The sequence below is a fragment of the Carassius gibelio genome, chromosome B22, assembly GCF_023724105.1.
Source record: "Carassius gibelio isolate Cgi1373 ecotype wild population from Czech Republic chromosome B22, carGib1.2-hapl.c, whole genome shotgun sequence".
Lineage (NCBI taxonomy): Eukaryota > Metazoa > Chordata > Actinopteri > Cypriniformes > Cyprinidae > Carassius > Carassius gibelio.
In genome coordinates, this window is record NC_068417.1 from 2,263,315 (window position 1) to 2,282,449 (window position 19,135).

The 19,135-nt window shown below is 37.6% G+C and overlaps 1 protein-coding gene across 1 annotated transcript in view; it reads right to left on the reverse strand.

Annotated features, from left to right (window-relative positions):
• LOC127987559 (uncharacterized) overlaps window positions 1-19,135 on the reverse strand; it is a 1,718,354-nt gene that overhangs the window by 253,796 nt on the left and 1,445,423 nt on the right. The window contains exons 73-74 of the mRNA XM_052589927.1: window positions 8,894-9,070; window positions 7,088-7,264 (exon numbers count right to left, since the gene is read on the reverse strand). Coding sequence (XP_052445887.1) covers window positions 7,088-7,264; window positions 8,894-9,070 — 354 coding nt within the window. The remainder of the gene's footprint in view (window positions 1-7,087; window positions 7,265-8,893; window positions 9,071-19,135) is intronic.

Here is a 19,135-nt window from a genome sequence, read left to right on the forward strand (position 1 = left end):
TGCTGCTGAAACAGACGAAAACAGATTACACTTGACAGGTAAAGTTAAACATAGCATTGAAATAAATACTTACCCAGGCCCCAGCTTTAACATAGCAGGTATTGTTTCTGGGGTTACAATCATTTTCAGTGGTTTCTGCTGTCTCATTAGGTGTGTCTTTCACCTCAATTCATTTTGTCTGCACACCGCCCTTCTTAGTTCAGGGAGTTAGATCAGCCTAACATAAGTCCTGTCGGGTGATTTCCTCTAACATGAAGAGTTTTGTTTAGCTTGTGATGTCCAGTGTGTGCTCGGTCCGAGCTGATAAACCCAGCGCGGTTTAGTTTCACTTTCGTTTCGTTTCATTGCCGTTTGTTGTTTCTCAAATGTAACAGAAATGGACGAGTTTATGAGTCGATACACTCACAGAAATGATCAGTCTGGATCCCTGCTGAAGAGAACATGCACATGTTACAGCTGTCAGGAGGTTAATGTCAGGTTTATAATCATTTCTCATTACATGTTTTAGGTGTACATTTCTTGTGAGGTTCACCTGTGCTCAACAATGACTTTTTATTGCTGCATCATGTGTGTATTGGTTATGTTATGATGAGATCACACTACTGTATGTCCATGCCAGGCATTACGTGTAGATCACAGATCAGCCCTGAACAATCATCACACACAAGTGCTTCTTTTTAAACGCTTTATGAACATAGTTAACATCGGCTCCTCAGTCTCGGGTGACATCTATGGGTCAGTTCTGGTTCAGATGATACCAATCCTAAATGATGAATTCAGATCTTTGATGACGAAGCCTGCTTCAGTGTGTTTCTGCAGCTGTGGCTCATGGCAGGTTGTGTTGTGTGTGGAGAAAGCTCTGTTGAGCTTAGGGTTAGTTTGTGTTATAGCAGTCATCTTTGGTGACCTGTAGCTGACCCCTGAGTATTGTAGTTAGTTATTATTCTTAATAATATGATAATATATATATATATTTTAAAGTACAGTTTTTCCATAAACATAGCACATACTGTGACTCTAAAACTGTGAAACAAACTGAACTGTGAAAAAGTCCACCATAATATTTATGTAATCATTTGACAGATGGACGCTTTCATCCAAAGTGATTTAAAATAGATAAAATCTATTCTCAAAAGCATATTACAAGCATATATAATGATAGAAGTTCAAACTAGCACTCTGTTTTACTTATGGGGATACAGTATTTTTTAGTGCCAAACTTGACCAGATTTTCCATTTCTAGCCTATAATATGTAGCCTAGTGTACAATGTGTATTAATTTATTTTGAAGGTGATGAAGGAAGCAACATTATCACTAGTGCTGTAAGTGATCCTGATGTTGAACAAGACACTTCAGCTTTTGAGTCAGAGCACGAACCTTCAGCTACAGTTTAAACTATAACTTAGAAAAATACTCCTAGAAAAATATGTGCTTTATGATTCATAAGATCATCAGTAGAGGACTGTGATCATGGGGACATATACAATCGATGGCTGCATAATTAATATAGATTATTGAAAGTGCTTATTTCATATTGCAGAGAAACTCGATGTGCAGAGTGAGAGAGAGAGGGATTCAGGGAAAGATGATAAAGACAGTGAATGTCTTGATACTCTATTTCATTATTTTACCTGTCCACAGTCTAAGGATTTTAATTTATTAACAACTGAAAGAGCAAAAGAGTTTATCAGTCTGGTGGAGTCATGAATTGGATGGAGGTGACTTCAGCAACAGACGTGTCCTGGGATGAGTCACATTCCCTGATTTACTGTCCACCACTGGATCCACCTGCTGTCTATAAAAGACTGAAGTGATGATCAAATCAGATGCTGAAGAGCTCTCCGGCTCCAGAACCAGCGCTGATATTGCCTTGAGCTAACTACTAACTCACATTTATACTTTATCTAATACTGACACAGTAGATGTAGAATATTTGTATCATGGAAATGTTTTAAGTTCACACATTGTAGATTTGCTTTATATCTTTTGACACATTTAAGTGCTGCACTTGACAATAAAATTTAAACATCTGAATCATTATGAATGAGTTTAATAGAAATATTATTAAACTGAAGAGCCAGACAGACTCATCTGAGCTTCTTCCTCCTCTGTTCCAGCTTTACATTAAACACAATGATCATCTGCTTGAATACTAAAGCAACATTAATCATTCAATATCATGTTTCTAACACACATGCTGCATTATTTGATTGTAAAGTCTGAGTCTCTTCACCTGTATGGATCACATTTACACATTTATCACACATTTATTTCTCCTCATAGACACAGTAGTGAAGCTCTTCTGTGGATCTTCAGCTGATGTTTACTGCTCCTCTCAAGATCACTTCACTTTATGAGATACAGCATTTAGCAGCTTCTGGTGATTGAACTCAAGCTGTGAGGTTTGAAGAGAAGATTATTATTCATTTAGCAGACGCTTTTATCCAAAGCGACTTACAGTGCATTCTGGGCTATCAATTTTTAGTTATCATGTGTTCCCGGGAATCGAACCGAAGATAATCAGAGTTCATTGGAATAAAGTACTAATTAGTTACTATATTTCAAGTTACATTAAAATCCTGTAATCAAAGTTGTTGCTAACTGAGCAGAAGTGTTTAGCTGAATCTAAATTGTGTCTAATTCTTCACTTGTGTGTCAAGAAAGCAAATAATAAGTGTGATAATGCAGATGCAGCCGGATGTTATCACAGAATAAGTCTCTTCAGGAGGACACAAGTCCTGATCACCCTGTCGGGTTTATTCTGTGATAAGCGGCTGGAGGGACATTATCTCTTACAGAAAGTAAGTGTAAAGTAATGTGACGTGTTGCTTGTCAAAGTAAAAACACACAAGAGACAGAGACATTGATCATGTGATGCTGGACGACTGTGAGCTGAAGCTGAATCTGCTCTGATTTTACCAGCGTTTTCCTACAATCTGAACAAATCTATTTCAAACTCTAATGATTCACTATTACTGATCTCATTAATAAAGCAGCTGTTGCTGTAGAAAGCTGTGACAGTCTGCTTTTCTTCTCTTTCCTCCTTTGTGTTCAACATTTTTATCAACTTTACATTTCATTCTGACAACAAACCCTTTGAAATAAAGCTTGATGATCATTTGATCAACTCTTTTCACTAATATCTGAAAGTATATATTTGTTCACATATCAGAGGTAAATGAATCTCTTTAATATCACAAAGTGAAGTTTACTCACCTCAGTTTACAGTTTGAGTCTCGTAGCACATCAATGAGCTTCTGCTTTGAGTCTTCAATCTTATTATATCTCAGATCAAGCTCTTTTAGAAACTGCAGAGCTTTTGTGTTTGTCAAAGACTGAGTTAAAGAAGAAACATCTGTAATGCCAGAGCGTCGAAGACTAGAAAGAGACAGAGGAAGAGAGATCATCTTACAAACAAATCATTAAGATGAAGAATCTTTCACAAATATAATGTGAACACATTCATCATGAGATATTGAGTATAAAGTGTTTTGTTGAACTCTTATGTGCTGTTCGTTTGGGGACGACACTCGTGCTGTTTGGGCTCTCCAGAGAACACAGCCAACAAAACGACTTTTTGTTACAAAATGTGTAATTTATTAATGTTTTTACTCTACATTTATGTAGTTTTTTTGAAGGATTTATGATATTTTGTAAATGTATAAAATGTATTAATTAAAAATATATTTTTAAATAGGTTGTTATATAAAAATAATATAAACTTTATATATAAAGAATAGCACCAAGTGTTGACAACCGTACAAAGTCTCATGTGATTTTCATCATTTTGATTCTTGTCTGTGAATGTTACTGACTTCAATCTCTCCAGTTTACAGCGTGAATCCTTCAGTACGTCACATAAGTGATTCAGTCCTGTGTTATTTATTTGATTCCAGCTCAGGTTCAGTTCTCTCAGGTGTGATGGGTTTGATTTCAGAGCTGAAGTCAGGATGAGACACTGTTTCTCTGTAATACTGCAATCACGCAGACTGAAGACAGAAAGAGAAAACACAATGAATCAGACACGTTATGTTCATGTGTGAGTAATTCATCATGTGTTAACACCATACAGTGCAATAAGTAAAACATTGCCAAAAACCTTAAAACATGACCATAAACAAAAACAGAAGAAAAAAGATGAACAAAGTAGACACAGGATGAACTACAGAACTACTTAAAATAACATTAAATGTGAAAATTTAGTTTAAATGTGAGAAATCAAGAAAAATTCTGTTTCTGAATTACAATTAGGGATTCACCGGTTGAAAGGCCATAAATCGGACGGTTTGCGCTTAAAAAACGCAATCGACTTTTGCCCGGTTTTTGGTCTTTTTTCGACTGATTTTTCCGGAAGTACGCCCGCATGCACAGACTGCTGTGTCCAAATTCAGGGTCTACATCCTTCGGAGGACTCATTTGAAGGATGTTACGTCACAGCGCCGTGACGAAGGCTGTCCAAATTCGTAGGATCCTTCAAACGCGGCCCACAAATGCGTCCTCCTTTTCCCCGAATTGCAAGGATGGGTGTGGTGGATCCTTTCGCGTCCTACCTATCCCATAATTCTTTTCAGCAGGACGAAGCGAGCGGTAGCGGAGTGGGGGAGGAGTATTATTTTCTATGTTTTTTTTTAAAACTGGCTATTCAAAAATATATATTTTCAGTGGTTTTCTAGTTTTGTTTTAGCGTGAAGCATTTTTTTTTTACATTTGTACGTGTATATGTAAAAAAAAAAAGTTTACTTTCGTAAACTAGCTTCTTCAATACTGCCTGTGTGAATATCCCCTTACACACAGCTTATTTGTTAGTGATTGAAGCTGTTTTTAACGCTTCTAAGGACGAAAGAGCAGACAGAAGTGTTTATAAAGCTCCGGGGAGAGAACGATGAGCTCTTCACCCGCGTCTTGCTTAGCGCTGTCACGGTTGCTAGGCGACAGGATATGAGCAACGGTTAAGGGAGGGAACTGAAAGAAGGGTAGGCTGTCCAAATTCATAAACACCGACTTCCGGTTTTTGCGGTCGTCGGAGGACCCATCCTCCTTCAACCGGGTAGGAAGGATCCTAAGGAGGATGCAGACCCTGAATTTGGACACAGCACATTGTAATCATTCGCTATCATGTCATTTGTGTGGAAGTGTTTCTTAATCTGTTCGCAGGACACGGACAGCCAATCAGCGCCGGAAGTGCAGAGCTACACGTCTGAGGCACAGATAACAGGAAGCAAACAGCCGACTGAACAAAATAAGAGTCTCTTTATCGCGAGTGTATCTGTACCTGTCCGCGCCCTGCACAAGAGGAGACACTGAAGGATGTTCAGATCAACTTCTCACGTGTTGGATGAGAAACCAAACAGACTAACTGTGACAAAACTGAAATGTTTGTTGTTGTTTTTTTGTAAAGTAGAGCTTGCAAAAAAGTGTTTAATTCATCCAATTAAAAAAAAATAGGGTAATGATGGACATCTATATTTTTTAACTTGAGACAATAGTTATTTATTTTTCCAAGTAAAAAAAAAAAAAAAAAAAAATATATATATATATATATATATATATATATATATATATATATATATATATATATATATATATATATATATGTGAATCATTACCATAACACTTTGCATCTTTGTTTTATTCGCACCAACATTATTTGATTTTAACATTTTGGAATAATGCGTTTATATAGCATACTTTTATTTAGTCTCACTGGTAAAGACCTTTTTTTAAAACCAAACTTAAAAACTAAAATACTGAAGGCTGATTAAGAAACCTCTTATTGAATGTGTGTTGGTTGTGTTGTTTGGATTGTAGAACTATGCAGTTATTGCCTTTAATTTCACATGGTTACAGTTAATCTTTTATTTAAAGCCAGTTCTATGTAGTTTCAACACAATTCAGAAACAAAAGCTAAATGCTGATGTCTGTATCATCTATGTTTGTATTGAATGTTGTCTGCTTACTGTGCAGTTACTGCCGTTAATTTCAGATGGTTACGGTTATTGTTTTCAATAGTCAAAAGCCAATTTGGGCTATTAAATACCAAATAAACATCTTGTTTATGCACACTTTCCTTGGACAGTGGACAGTGAATGCTATTGTTGGGCTTTTTAATTGACAGTTGAAACTACGAATCAGTACAGCTTTAGCGTCATCTGAAAGTAGTTCCGCCAAAGGATATAGAAGTGTGCTGCATCAGAAAGTTTAGTGCGGAGCTAATGAGTGTTCTCCAAAGTTTATTTCAAGTGTGTGCGTGCAGCTAGACGTAAGTTCAAATGTTCTTATCTTTGTTATTAATACATTTGTGTATTGTTGCGGTTTAAGATAATCACAGACTTCAGGTATTAATGGCAATACTGTATGTGTGTGTACAAAGATTCAGCAATTGCCATTCCTTTGTGTGAATTAATGTGATTATGATAGTTTATGACAGCTGTTTATATGCTTATCAGACCCGTTATGTGGATTATATGCTTATTTGCATGCGTACCTATGAATGCCTCAAGATTAACGTTCTAAAATTGCACCGTCATTTGTTTACATAAGACCGCCGGAATGGCGCTAATAATGTTACGGCCGCGGGTTCGAGTCCCACTCAGAGCAGTCTGTACATAATGTTGATTTATTGTAATTATACATTGAATATGGTTAATTTAATGCCTTTTGTAACTATATAATATTGTTGTAAATTTTTATTGTTGTTATACTTATTATTGTGTACCTTTTATTTACCATTATTGTGTGTATACTTTCAGAACCACACATACCCACATATCTACAGTGGAGAATAAAAATTAAAGAAGAAACATCAGAGTCATTGCATTCTAACCGGATGTGCCATAGTGATTTCAAACCTTTACTAACCAGCCCCAAATAAATACCTCAAAACAGAGACCCTCGAGAAAGAACTGAACCCCAACTGTTCCTCAGCGCTGCAGGTGTGTGTGTGTGTGTGTGTGTGTGTGTGTGTGTGTGTGTGTGTTAAATGCACTAGACTTGGCCACACATCACATCCTTTTCCTTTCCTTTTCCTGAAAGTAAACCGTAATCTTTAATCTGACTGTAACTGCTGTAGAGTATAATGATACTAACTGTAGTTTCTCCAGCTTGAATTGTGTGTTCATCAGTAGATCACTGAGGTGTTTCACTCCAGAGTCTCCTAGTAGTTCATTCCTGCTCAGGTTGAGTTCTCTCAGGTGTGATGGGTTTGATTTCAGAGCTGAAGTCAGGACGAGACACTGTTTCTCTGTAATACTGCATCCACACAGACTGAAGACAGAAAGAGAAAACACAATGAATCAGACACGTTATGTTCATGTGTGAGTAATTCATCATCTGTTAACACCATACAGTGCAATAAATAACATGATGCTGAAACCTGAAAACAATAATTACACAGCCATATAAAACTATGATATTGAGGATATTAGTTATATTTCAAGTCTAGAGAATCTTTAGTTAAAAAAAAAAAAAAAAGAATATGTGTGTGATTTATAATGTAATTAAGATACAGGATCAACTACAGAAGCATCTTAAAAATAACATTCAAATGTTAAAATCTATTTTAAATGATATTTTAAGATTGTAGATTACAGCCAACAAGTACAAGATTTTGTGATCATATTTTGTTCTCATCGTGATGCACGTCTGAGTGAAACAGCTTTAAAAACAAAACTGCAGGTCAGGAATTCATGAGTTTTTGATGAGAAGCTGATAATTGTGTGCTATTGTAAACAATATCCCATCGTTTCATCACAATTTCACCATCAAGTTAGGCACATCAACCATATCTCCTTCTGTCCGATCCTGCAGATTTGCTTTATTCAACATCAAGAAGATCAAGCCCTTTCTTTGGGAACATGCTGCACAACTCCTTGTTCAAGCTCTTGTTCTGTCCAGGCTGGACTATTGCAATGCTCTCTCTGCAGGTCTTCCAGCCAATTCTATCAAACCTTTACAATTAATTCAGAACGCGGCAGCAAGATTAATTTTTAATGAGCCAAAAAGAATACACGTCACACCTCTGTTTATCAATTTGAACTGTCTACTAATAGCTGCTCGCATACAATTCAAGGCATTGATGTTTGCCTACAAAACTACCACTGGCTCTGCACCCATTTACCTAAATTCATTACTTCAGACTTATGTGCCTCTAGAAGCTTGCGTTCTGCAAGTGAACCTCGCTTGATTGTTCATCCCAAAGAAGCACAAAGTCACTTTTACGGACTTTTAACTTAAATGTTTCCTCCTAGTGGAATGACCTCCCCAACTCAATCCGAGCAGCTGAGTCCTTAGCCATCTTCAAGAATCGGCTTAAAACACATCTCTTCCATCTTTATTTGACCCTCTAACTTTAACACTCACTATTCTAATTCTATTCTTAAAAAACATCTAACTACCTTTCTAATCTTTTTGTATTCTATTTTCTTTTCATTTATCATGCAATTGTGTGTGTGTGTGTGTGTGTGTGTGTGTGTGTGTGTAAAGACCTCTAACACTAGCTTGCTCTATTCTTTTTTTTATTCTATCTGTTTTCTTTTTATTACATTATTTAAAATCCCATGCTACATGTACTGTGTTAACCTAACTGAGACTTGTTATAGCACTTATATATCATTGCTCTTTTTGTTGTTTTTGATTGCTTCCACTGTCTTCATCTGTAAGTCACTTTGGATAAAAGCGTCTGCTAAATGAATAAATGTAAATGTATTGCTGTGATCTCATGTGACTGACAGGTTTTCCCTTCTTCACATCATCAGACGAGAGAAGAGATGTGTTTATGAGAGAAAGTGATAGTTATTTTCATTAAAGATCACAAGGATCCATTCATTTTTGGAAATAAATGATGTATGATAAATCAATCTGACTGTAAGTGCTGTAGAGTATAATGATACTAACTGTAGTTTCTCCAGCTTGAATTGTGTGTTCATCAGTAGATCACTGAGGTGTTTCACTCCAGAGTCTCCTAGTAGTTTATTCCAGCTCAGGTTCAGTTCTCTCAGGTGTGATGGGTTTGATTTCAGAGCTGAAGTCAGGATGAGACACTGTTTCTCTGTAATACTGCAATCACACAGACTGAAGACAGAAAGAGAAAACACAATGAATCAGACACGTTATGTTCATGTGTGAGTAATTCATCATGTGTTAACACCATACAGTGCAATAAGTAAAACATTGTCAAAAACCTTATTATATGACCATAAACAAATACAGAAGAAAAAAGATGAACAAAGTAGACACAGGATGAACTACAGAACTACTTAAAATAACATTAAATGTGAAAATTGAGTTTAAATGTGAGAAATCAAGAAAATTATGTTTCTGAATTACAATTTACTTAAATAAATGTTTAACTTTTTTGTAATTGTCATTCTTTACTGTACATGTCTGGGTGAATAAAAAATAATATATAATAATAATAATTTTGGTCCATTCATGAACTGGATTACTGTGATCTCCGGTGATTGACTGAGATGAGACCCTCGAGCAAGAACTGAACCCCAACTGTTCCTCAGCACCGCAGGTGTGTGTGTGTGTGTGTGAGAGAGAGAGTGTGTGTGTGAGTGTGTGTGAGAGAGAGTGTGTGTGAGTGTGAGTGAGAGAGAGTGTGTGTGAGAGAGAGAGAGAGAGAGAGAGAGAGAGAGAGTGCGTGTGTTCACTGTGTGTGTGTGTGTGTGTGTGAGAGTGTGCGTGTGTCTGTTCACGGTGTGTGTGTGTTTACAGTGTGTGTGTGTGTGTGTGTGTGTGTGTGTGTTTCCGGACTAAAAGTCACACTTTTTTTCATATGGTCCTGTGACTTATAGTCAGTTGCGACTTATTTAATATTTAATAGCACTTAATATTTTATAAACATATCTACACCAATTTCACATTACTGACCCATTCCTTGTGACACGGCACCAGTTTACAGACCAGCTGGAGCTTTACACTGATTCATGTTTAGATTAACCAAATTCAGACCTGAGTATCTGTAGTGTCTGTGAATTTCTCAGCAGACTGGAGATTTCTGTCACTCCAGAGTCTCCTAGTTTATTCTCACTCAGATCCAGCTCTGTCAGATTTGAAGGGTTTGAATTTAGAGCTGCAGCCAGAACATGACAACCTCCTTCTGTGATACCGTTGTTCTTCAGACTGCATAAAGAGAAAACACTTCAGTTTTAATCTTAATATTTACCAGTATGTTTTAGCTGACATTTGACAAATACTGGTGATGATGGCATATCATTCAGTCAGCAATCTCTTATACTAGACGCACAAAAAACACCCAGTAGCAATAATTTAAAGATGTCCTTGTAACATTGAAATAATGTATGTCAATGTGTTGAGTGTACAGTGTTTATCCTGCAGTAGAACAGCGATCTGATTCACCAGTGCAGAACATTGAGATCCAGTAATCGTTCTACTCTAATCTACTCATCGTGCCTAAATCTAGACTTAAAAAAACAACAACATTTAAACACTTAGACATTTGCATTCAGAAATGCCTCCAATAAACCATATATGGTGACAACACCTCCCTTTATAAATCATGTGAATGTATAATGTCCTCCCTGAAATAATGGAAAAAGAAAGCAGTACCGACTGAGAAGACATTCTGTGCGCTCACTAAACAAATCAGTGCGCTCTTTTTAAACATGTTTTCTGCACAGAGCATGGTTTGCAGAATCCTGCAGCAAAGCAAGTTCAGTCATGACACTAAAGCTACATTTCAAATTACTTCCCAGATGCACCTAAAAAAAGGCTTATCTTATTATTTTGTCTTGTTTTTACTTTAATCAAGATGCATTTACTATATAAGCAAAAATATATTTAGTCTTATTTCCTGGGGAGATAAACTAGACTAAATATCTCATCTAACTTGAACTATTAATTTATAAATGTAGTATTTGCAATTAAAAGACACAGGAAACACACAGTAGCACTTTCTTTTTGTAGTATTGCCATTCTAGCACTAGATTCTCTGCTTAAGCATGCTCAGAGTTGTGCTTATATTTACACACATTCCTATGTTAAAAGTACAAGACGGAAGATCCCTAACATTGTACTGTTGATAAATGAGGGCCTTGAAATGTGGAGTTTATGCTGAAATTAAAGCCTGCAAATTGTCAAAATTTAAATTAACAGAACACCTATGATTGTCACAAAACTTACCTCAGTATCTCTAATTTGCAGTTTATATTCTCCAGGCCAGTGCAGAGTAGCTTCACTCCTGAATCCTGCAGATTATTATTGTTCATGTTCAGCTCTTTCAGATTGGTATCTGATCCAAAAACTGTAGCCAGAGCTGGACAGCTTTTGTCTGTTAAGCCACAATCATTTAGCCTACAAGAGAAATAAATCAAATCACAGAGTTAGATACATGTAATACATTCGTTAAATACAAAAATAAATTTATACCAATACACTGCATATATATTAGAATTGTATTGATTGAAGTTGATTCAAATAAAACTTAATAAAATATGTAAATGTATAACAGGTTTATATCATTAATGGCAATGAGTTATACATTTAAAAGTGCTGCTCTATTATCTGGATGAGTGTCTTGAGGAGGAGAATCTGGAGGATAATCATTTATGCATTGAGGTTTTGCAAGAGTACATCTGCTTTATAGCAATCAATCAATCAATCACCTTTATTTATATAGTGCTTTAAACAAAATACATTGCGCCAAAGCACTGAACAACATTCATTTGGAAAACAGTGTCTCAATAATGCAGAATGATAGTTAAAGGCAGTTCATCATTGAATTCAGTTATGTCATCTCTGTTCAGTTGAAATAGTGTATGTTTTAATTTGCAATCAAGTCAATGATATCGCTGTAGATGAAGTGACCCCAACTAAGCAAGCCAGAGGTGACAGCGGCAAGGAACCGAAACTCCATCGGTGAAAGAATGGAGAAAAAAAACCTTGGGAGAAACCAGGCTCAGTTGGGGGGCCAGTTCTCCTCTGACCAGACGAAACCAGTAGTTCAATTCCAGGCTGCAGCAAAGTCAGATTGTGCAGAAGAATCATCTGTTTCCTGTGGTCTTGTCCTGGTGCTCCTCTGAGACAAGGTCTTTACAGGGGATCTGTATCTGGGGCTTTAGTTGTCCTGGTCTCCGCTGTCTTTCAGAGCAGTATAGGTCCTTTCTAGGTGCTGATCCACCATCTGGTCTGGATACGTACTGGACCCGGGTGACTGCAGTGACCCTCTGATCTGGACACAGACTGGATCTGGTGGCCACAGTGACCTCGGAACAAGAGAGAAACAGTCAAATATTAGCGTAGATGCCATTCTTCTAATGATGTAGAAAGTACAGTGTTATGTGAAGTGTTCCGGTTCCAGTTTACCTAATTAATGCAGCCTAAAAATCCTTTAACGGATTTGGATATTAAAAACATATTAGTATGTTATGTGTATGCCAGGTTAAAGAGATGGGTCTTTAATCTAGATTTAAACTGCAAGAGTGTGTCTGCCTCCCGAACAATGTTAGGTAGGTTATTACAGAGTTTAGGCGCCAAATAGGAAAAGGATCTGCCGCCCGCAGTTGATTTTGATATTCTAGGTATTATCAAATTGCCTGAGTTTTGAGAACGTAGCGGACGTAGAGGAGTATAATGTAAAAGGAGCTCATTCAAATACTGAGGTGCTAAACCATTCAGGGCTTTATAAGTAATAAGCAATATTTTAAAATCTATACGATGTTTGATAGGGAGCCAGTGCAGTGTGGACAGGACCGGGCTAATATGGTCATACTTCCTGGTTCTAGTAAGAACTCTTGCTGCTGCATTTTGGACTAGCTGTAGTTTGTTTACCAAGCGTGCAGAACAACCACCCAATAAAGCATTGCAATAGTCTAACCTTGAAGTCATAAATGCATGGATTAACATTTCTACATTTGACATTGAGAGCATAGGCCGTAATTTAGATATATTTTTGAGATGGAAAAATGCAGTTTTACAAATGCTAGAAACGTGGCTTTCTAAGGAAAGATTGCGATCAAGTAGCACACCTAGGTTCCTAACTGATGACGAAGAATTGACAGAGCAACCATCAAGTCTTAGACAGTGTTCTAGGTTATTACAAGTAGAGTTTTTAGGCCCTATGATTAACACCTCTGTTTTTTCTGAATTTAGCAGTAAGAAATTATTCGTCATCCAATTTTTTATATCGACTATGCATTCCATTAGTTTTTCAAATTGGTGTGTTTCACCGGGCTGCGAGGAAATATAGAGCTGCGTATCATCAGCATAACAGTGAAAGCTAACACCATGTTTCCTGATGATATCTCCCAAGGGTAACATATAAAGCGTGAAGAGTAGCGGCCCTAGAACTGAGCCTTGAGGTACTCCATACTGCACTTGTGATCGATATGATACATCTTCATTCACTGCTACGAACTGATGGCGGTCATATAAGTACGATTTAAACCAAGCTAATGCACTTCCACTGATGCCAACAAAGTGTTCAAGTCTATGCAAAAGAATGTTGTGGTCAATTGTGTCAAACGCAGCACTAAGATCCAATAAAACTAATAGAGAGATACACCCACGATCAGATGATAAGAGCAGATCATTTGTAACTCTAAGGAGAGCAGTTTCAGTACTATGATACGGTCTAAATCCTGACTGGAAATCCTCACATATACCATTTTTCTCTAAGAAGGAATATAATTGTGAGGATACCACCTTTTCTAGTATCTTGGACAGAAAAGGGAGATTCGAGATTGGTCTATAATTAACTAGTTCTCTGGGGTCAAGTTGTGGCTTTTTTTATGAGAGGCTTAATAACAGCCAGTTTGAAGGTTTTGGGGACATATCCTAATGACAATGAGGAATTAATAATAGTCAGAAGAGGACCTATGACTTCTGGAAGCACCTCTTTTAAGAGCTTAGATGGTATAGGGTCTAACATACATGTTGTAAGTTTAGATGATTTAACAAGTTTATACAATTCTTCCTCTCCTATAGTAGAGAATGAGTGGAACTGTTCCTCAGGGGGTCTATAGTGCACTGTCTGATGTGATACTGTAGCTGACGGCTGAATGGTTGCAATTTTATCTCTAATAGTATCGATTTTAGAAGTAAAGTAGTTCATAAAGTCATTACTGCTGTGGTGTTGGGAAATGTCAACACTTGTTGAGGCTTTATTTTTCGTTAATTTAGCCACTGTATTGAATAAATACCTGGGGTTATGTTTGTTTTCTTCTAAAAGAGAAGAAAAGTAATCAGATCTAGCAGTTTTTAATGCTTTTCTGTAGGATATGCTACTTTCCCGCCAAGCAATACGAAATACCTCTAGTTTGGTTTTCCTCCAGCTGCGCTCCATTTTTCGGGCTGCTCTCTTTAGGGTGCGAGTATGCTCATTATACCATGGTGTCAAACTGTTTTCCTTAACCTTTCTTAAGCGTAAAGGAGCAACTGTATTTAAAGTGCTAGAAAAGAGAGAGTCCATAGTTTCTGTTACATCATCAAGTTGTTCTGAGGTTTTGGATATGCTAAGGAATTCGGATACATCAGGAAGATAACTTAAAAAGCAGTCTTTTGTGGTAGAAGTGATGGTTCTTCGATACTTGTAACAAGAAGTAGAATTTACAATTTTGGCTATATGAAGTTTACACAGAACTAAATAATGATCTGAGATATCATCACTTGGCTGAATAATTTCAACACTATCAACATCAATTCCATGTGACAGTATTAAATCTAGAGTATGATTTCGACAATGAGTAGGTCCTGAAACGTGTTGTCTAACACCAATAGAGTTCAGAATGTCTATAAATGCTGATCCCAATGCATCTTTTTCATTATCGACATGGATATTAAAATCACCAACTATTAAGACTTTATCTGCAGCCAGAACTAACTCGGATGTAAAATCACCAAACTCTTTAATAAAGTCTGTATGGTGCCCTGGTGGCCTGTATACAGTAGCCAGTACAAACATAACAGGGGATTTATCATTAACATTGGTTTCTCTGGATAATGTTATATGAAGCACCATTACTTCAAACGAGTTATACTTGAAGCCTGCCCTCTGAGAAATCCTGAAAACGTTGTTATAAATTGAAGCAACTCCTCCCCCTTTGCCTTTTAGACGCGGCTCGTGTTTATAACAATAATCTTGGGGGGTGGACTCATTTAAAATAATGTAATCATCAGGTTTTAGCCAAGTTTCTGTCAAACAGAGCACATCTATATTATGATCAGTTATCATATTATTTACAAAAAGTGTTTTCGTAGAAATGGATCTGATATTCAATAAGCCAATCTTTATCATTTGTTTATCCATATTGCATTTGTTTTTTATTTGTTGAACCTCAATTAAATTGTTAACCTTAACTTGGTTTGGACGTTTTTTTGTATTTTCTAGTTCGGGGAACAGACACAGTCTCTATAGTGTGATATCTAGGTGAAAGAGTTTCTATGTGCTGAGAATTAACTGACCTCTGTGACGGGAGGCAGCTAGCAGACGGTCGGTTTAGCCAGTCTGTCTGCTTCCTGACCTGGGCCCCAGTTAGTCAAGTATAAACACTAAGACTATTTGCCATATTTCTAGACAGAAGAGTGGCGCCACCCCAGGAGGGATGAAGATATTCTCTTTTAAACAGGTCAGGTCTGCCCCAAAAGCTCGTCCAATTGTCTATATAACCTATGTTATTCTGTGGGCACCACTTAGACATCCAGCCATTGAGTGATGACAATCTGCTATGCATCTCGTCACCACGGTAAGCAGGCAGGGGACCAGAGCATATTACAGTGTCTGACATCGTGCTTGCAAGTTCACACACCTCTTTAAAGTTATTTTTAGTGATCTCCGACTGGCGAAGTCGAACATCATTAGCGCCGGCATGAATAACAATCTTGCTGTATTTACGTTTAGCATTAGCCAGCACTTTTAAATTTGCCAAGATGTCAGGCGCTCTGGCTCCCCGTAAACATTTGACTATGGTGGCTGGTGTCTCTATATGCACGTTCCGTACAATAGAATCGCCAATAACTAGAGCACTTTCATCAGGTTTCTCAGTGGGTGCATCACTGAGTGGGGAGAACCGGTTTAATGTTTTGATCGGAAAAGAAGAGCGGTGTTTTGACCCACGACTACGCTGCCTCACCGTCACCCAGTTGCCCTGCTGCAGGGGCTCTGCTGGAACCGGACAATGTACAGGAATCCCTGAGCTAGACACATCCAAAGCCGTATCTAGAGCCCTAACATTCGTACTGTCCTCAATTAAAGTTTGGATGCGTGTCTCTAATTCTGAAATCTTCTCTGTCAGCCTAACTATTTCCCTGCATTTATCACATGTGAATCCCTCATCAGCGACAGAGATAGATAAACTGTACATGTGGCAAGAGGTGCAAATAACAATTGTAGGAGAAGCCATTACTCACCGTGCTTGATGAAATATTCTTACTGCGGTTGTTTGATGAACTTGTGGAAAACTGCAGCGTGAGAGAGGAGAAGTTGTAGAAGTTGAACTCAATATTAGAGTATAAACAACAAAGGAACAATGTGTTTTATAATAACAACATGTCAGCTTGTTTTGCTGAAAATAGATATTTTTACATAAAACCCATGTAAAACTAATAAAACAAAACTGCACTTTAATTCCAAAGGACTGCAGTTCTTAAAGAAAAAAAAAGTTCAAGAAATTGTTTTGACTTTACCCTAAAAGAAATATATACCTATAACTATAGGTGGGGGGAAAAAACGATACAGTATAGTATCGCAATGTTTTCCGCAGCAATACGGATCTTTTAGTATACTATTTGGTAGAATTATAAAATCAATTTATTGGCAATCAACTAGATGCTGGTGTTGAGTTTTTTTTTTTCTGGTGAGGTCAGCTGGGTCACCTTCTGAAATAAAGATGACGGCATCGCGGAAAGTTATCAGATGGAGATGTGTAGTATTGCGTGAGGCAAATGGTGTTCACACCAGATACTGACTGGTTTTCGGACACCCCCCTCGAACCATCAATACAGTAAACTGCACATTTTAGAGTGGCCTTTTATAGTGGTGAGCCTAAAGCCCCTTTCACACTGAACATTGGACCCAGTTTAATTTAATGACAGGTCACCTTCTGTGTGAACACAAACACATCTCGGGATTGATCCAGGGTTAGGGACCTAGTAACATTACCGGGTTCAGTCCCGGAACGAGCTCTGTGTGAACAAAAGTCAGAACTAATGCTGTAAAGGGTGTGTCGTAGTGATGACGCACGATATCACGTGACTCTTTTACCAGGTGTTTTGAAGGCAGATCAATGTTCTCTACTAAAAAATGTGCAAATTGTAATGAAGCAGAGATCAGTTAGTTCCTCACTTTCTGCGCTGAAGCTGAGATTGTTCGCTATCTTAAGTGAAAGTTAAAATGCCTAGTGTTTTCGACTCGTACATTACACGTCACACCCTGATGTCACATGTCTTTATGAAAGTGAAAAATCTAGTGACCCGGAAACAATTGCCGGGAAACATTACCCGTGTATTTGCCGGAATCACAGTGTTAAAGGGGTTAAAGGCTAATCATGCTGTCAAATCAGCATCTTGATATGCCACACCTGTTAGGTGGATGGATCATCTCAGCAAATAGAAAGAGAAGTGCTCACTAACACAGATTAAGACAGATTTGTGAACAATATTTGAGAGAAATAGGTATTTTTTGTACATAGAAAAAGTCTTAGAGCTTTGAGTTTAACTCATGAAAAATTGGGACGAAAACAAAAGTGTTGCATTTATAATTTTGTTCAGTTTAGGTATGCACCTACAGCTGCAAATTATCAAAGAGAAAAATGGCAAAAAATCTTGCTCCTGTTTGCAGTAGCGCTACTGTGCTGTAACATGGTATATCTGTATGCTGTGATCTGATAATAATAACTTTGTACTTTCAAGAACTGAAATATCACAATATAAATATCTATATTGACAAAAGTATCGTGATAATATCGTATCGTGAGGCCTCTGGTGATTCCCACCCCTACTTATAACTGGTGTGTGTTTAATTATCACTATAAATCGAGGTGTACAAGCCTGCTATTTATCAATATAGATTCATGTAATTTTAAGATGAGAACAAAACATGACAACATATATTAAATAACTTACAGAGCTCTTTTGCAGGTTTTGATGACTGCTGATAATCTAATGAGACACTCGTCTGATTTCTTGAATTTCTGAAGCTCAAACTCCTCCAGCTCCTCCTCTGATGTCAACAACACAAAGACCAAAGCAGACCACTGGGCAGGTGAAAGATCAGCAGATGAGAGACTTCCTTTGCTCAGGTGGGTCTGAATGTCTTTCACCAGAGTTTGGTCGTTCAGTTCATTCAGACAGTAGAACAGATTGATGGATCTCTCTGGAGACAGATTAGACTCTAATTTCTGCTTGATGTACTGAACTATTTCCTCTTTGCTCTGCTCATTGTCTTCATGTGTCAACAGACCATGTAAGAGTCTCTGATTGGACTGGAGTGACAAACCAAGGAGGAAGCGAAGAAAAAGATCCAGGTGTCCATTATCACTTTCTAGTGCCTTGTCCACTGCAATCTTGAGCAAATCAGTCATGTTTTTTTTGGATTGTCTGAGAAGGATCTGAAGGAATTTTTTGTTTTTCTGTTCTGTAGAGTCTTGATCAAACACATATTTCTTGTTGATGTCTAGAAACAGATGTGCATAAAGGGCTGCAATAAACTCTTGAATGCTCAAGTGAACGAAGCAGTACATGGTACCAAGAGTGATCCCTGTTTCCTCCTTAAAGATCTGGGTACACATGCCTGAGTACACTGATGCCTTATAGACGTCAATACCACAGGCTTCCAGATCTGTGTCATAGAAGATCACATTGTTTCTTTCCAGCTGATCAAATGCCAGTTTCCCCAGTGAAAAGATGGCATCTTTATCCCAGGAAACATCTGGTGTATGTTCTCCATCATACTTTCGTCTGCTCTGCTGGATCTGAAATCTGAGGAAGTGTGTGTACATTTGTGTCAGAGTCTTAGGAGTGTCTTCAGTATTTGACTCCTGCAGTGTTCTGGAGACATCATCAACCTGATTGTTTTTCACAACATTCTTTCTTTTCTCCTCTAAAATGTTCTGGAGAACAGTGGCTGAAATCCAGCAGAAGACTGGGATGTGGCACATGATAAAGAGACTCTTTGAT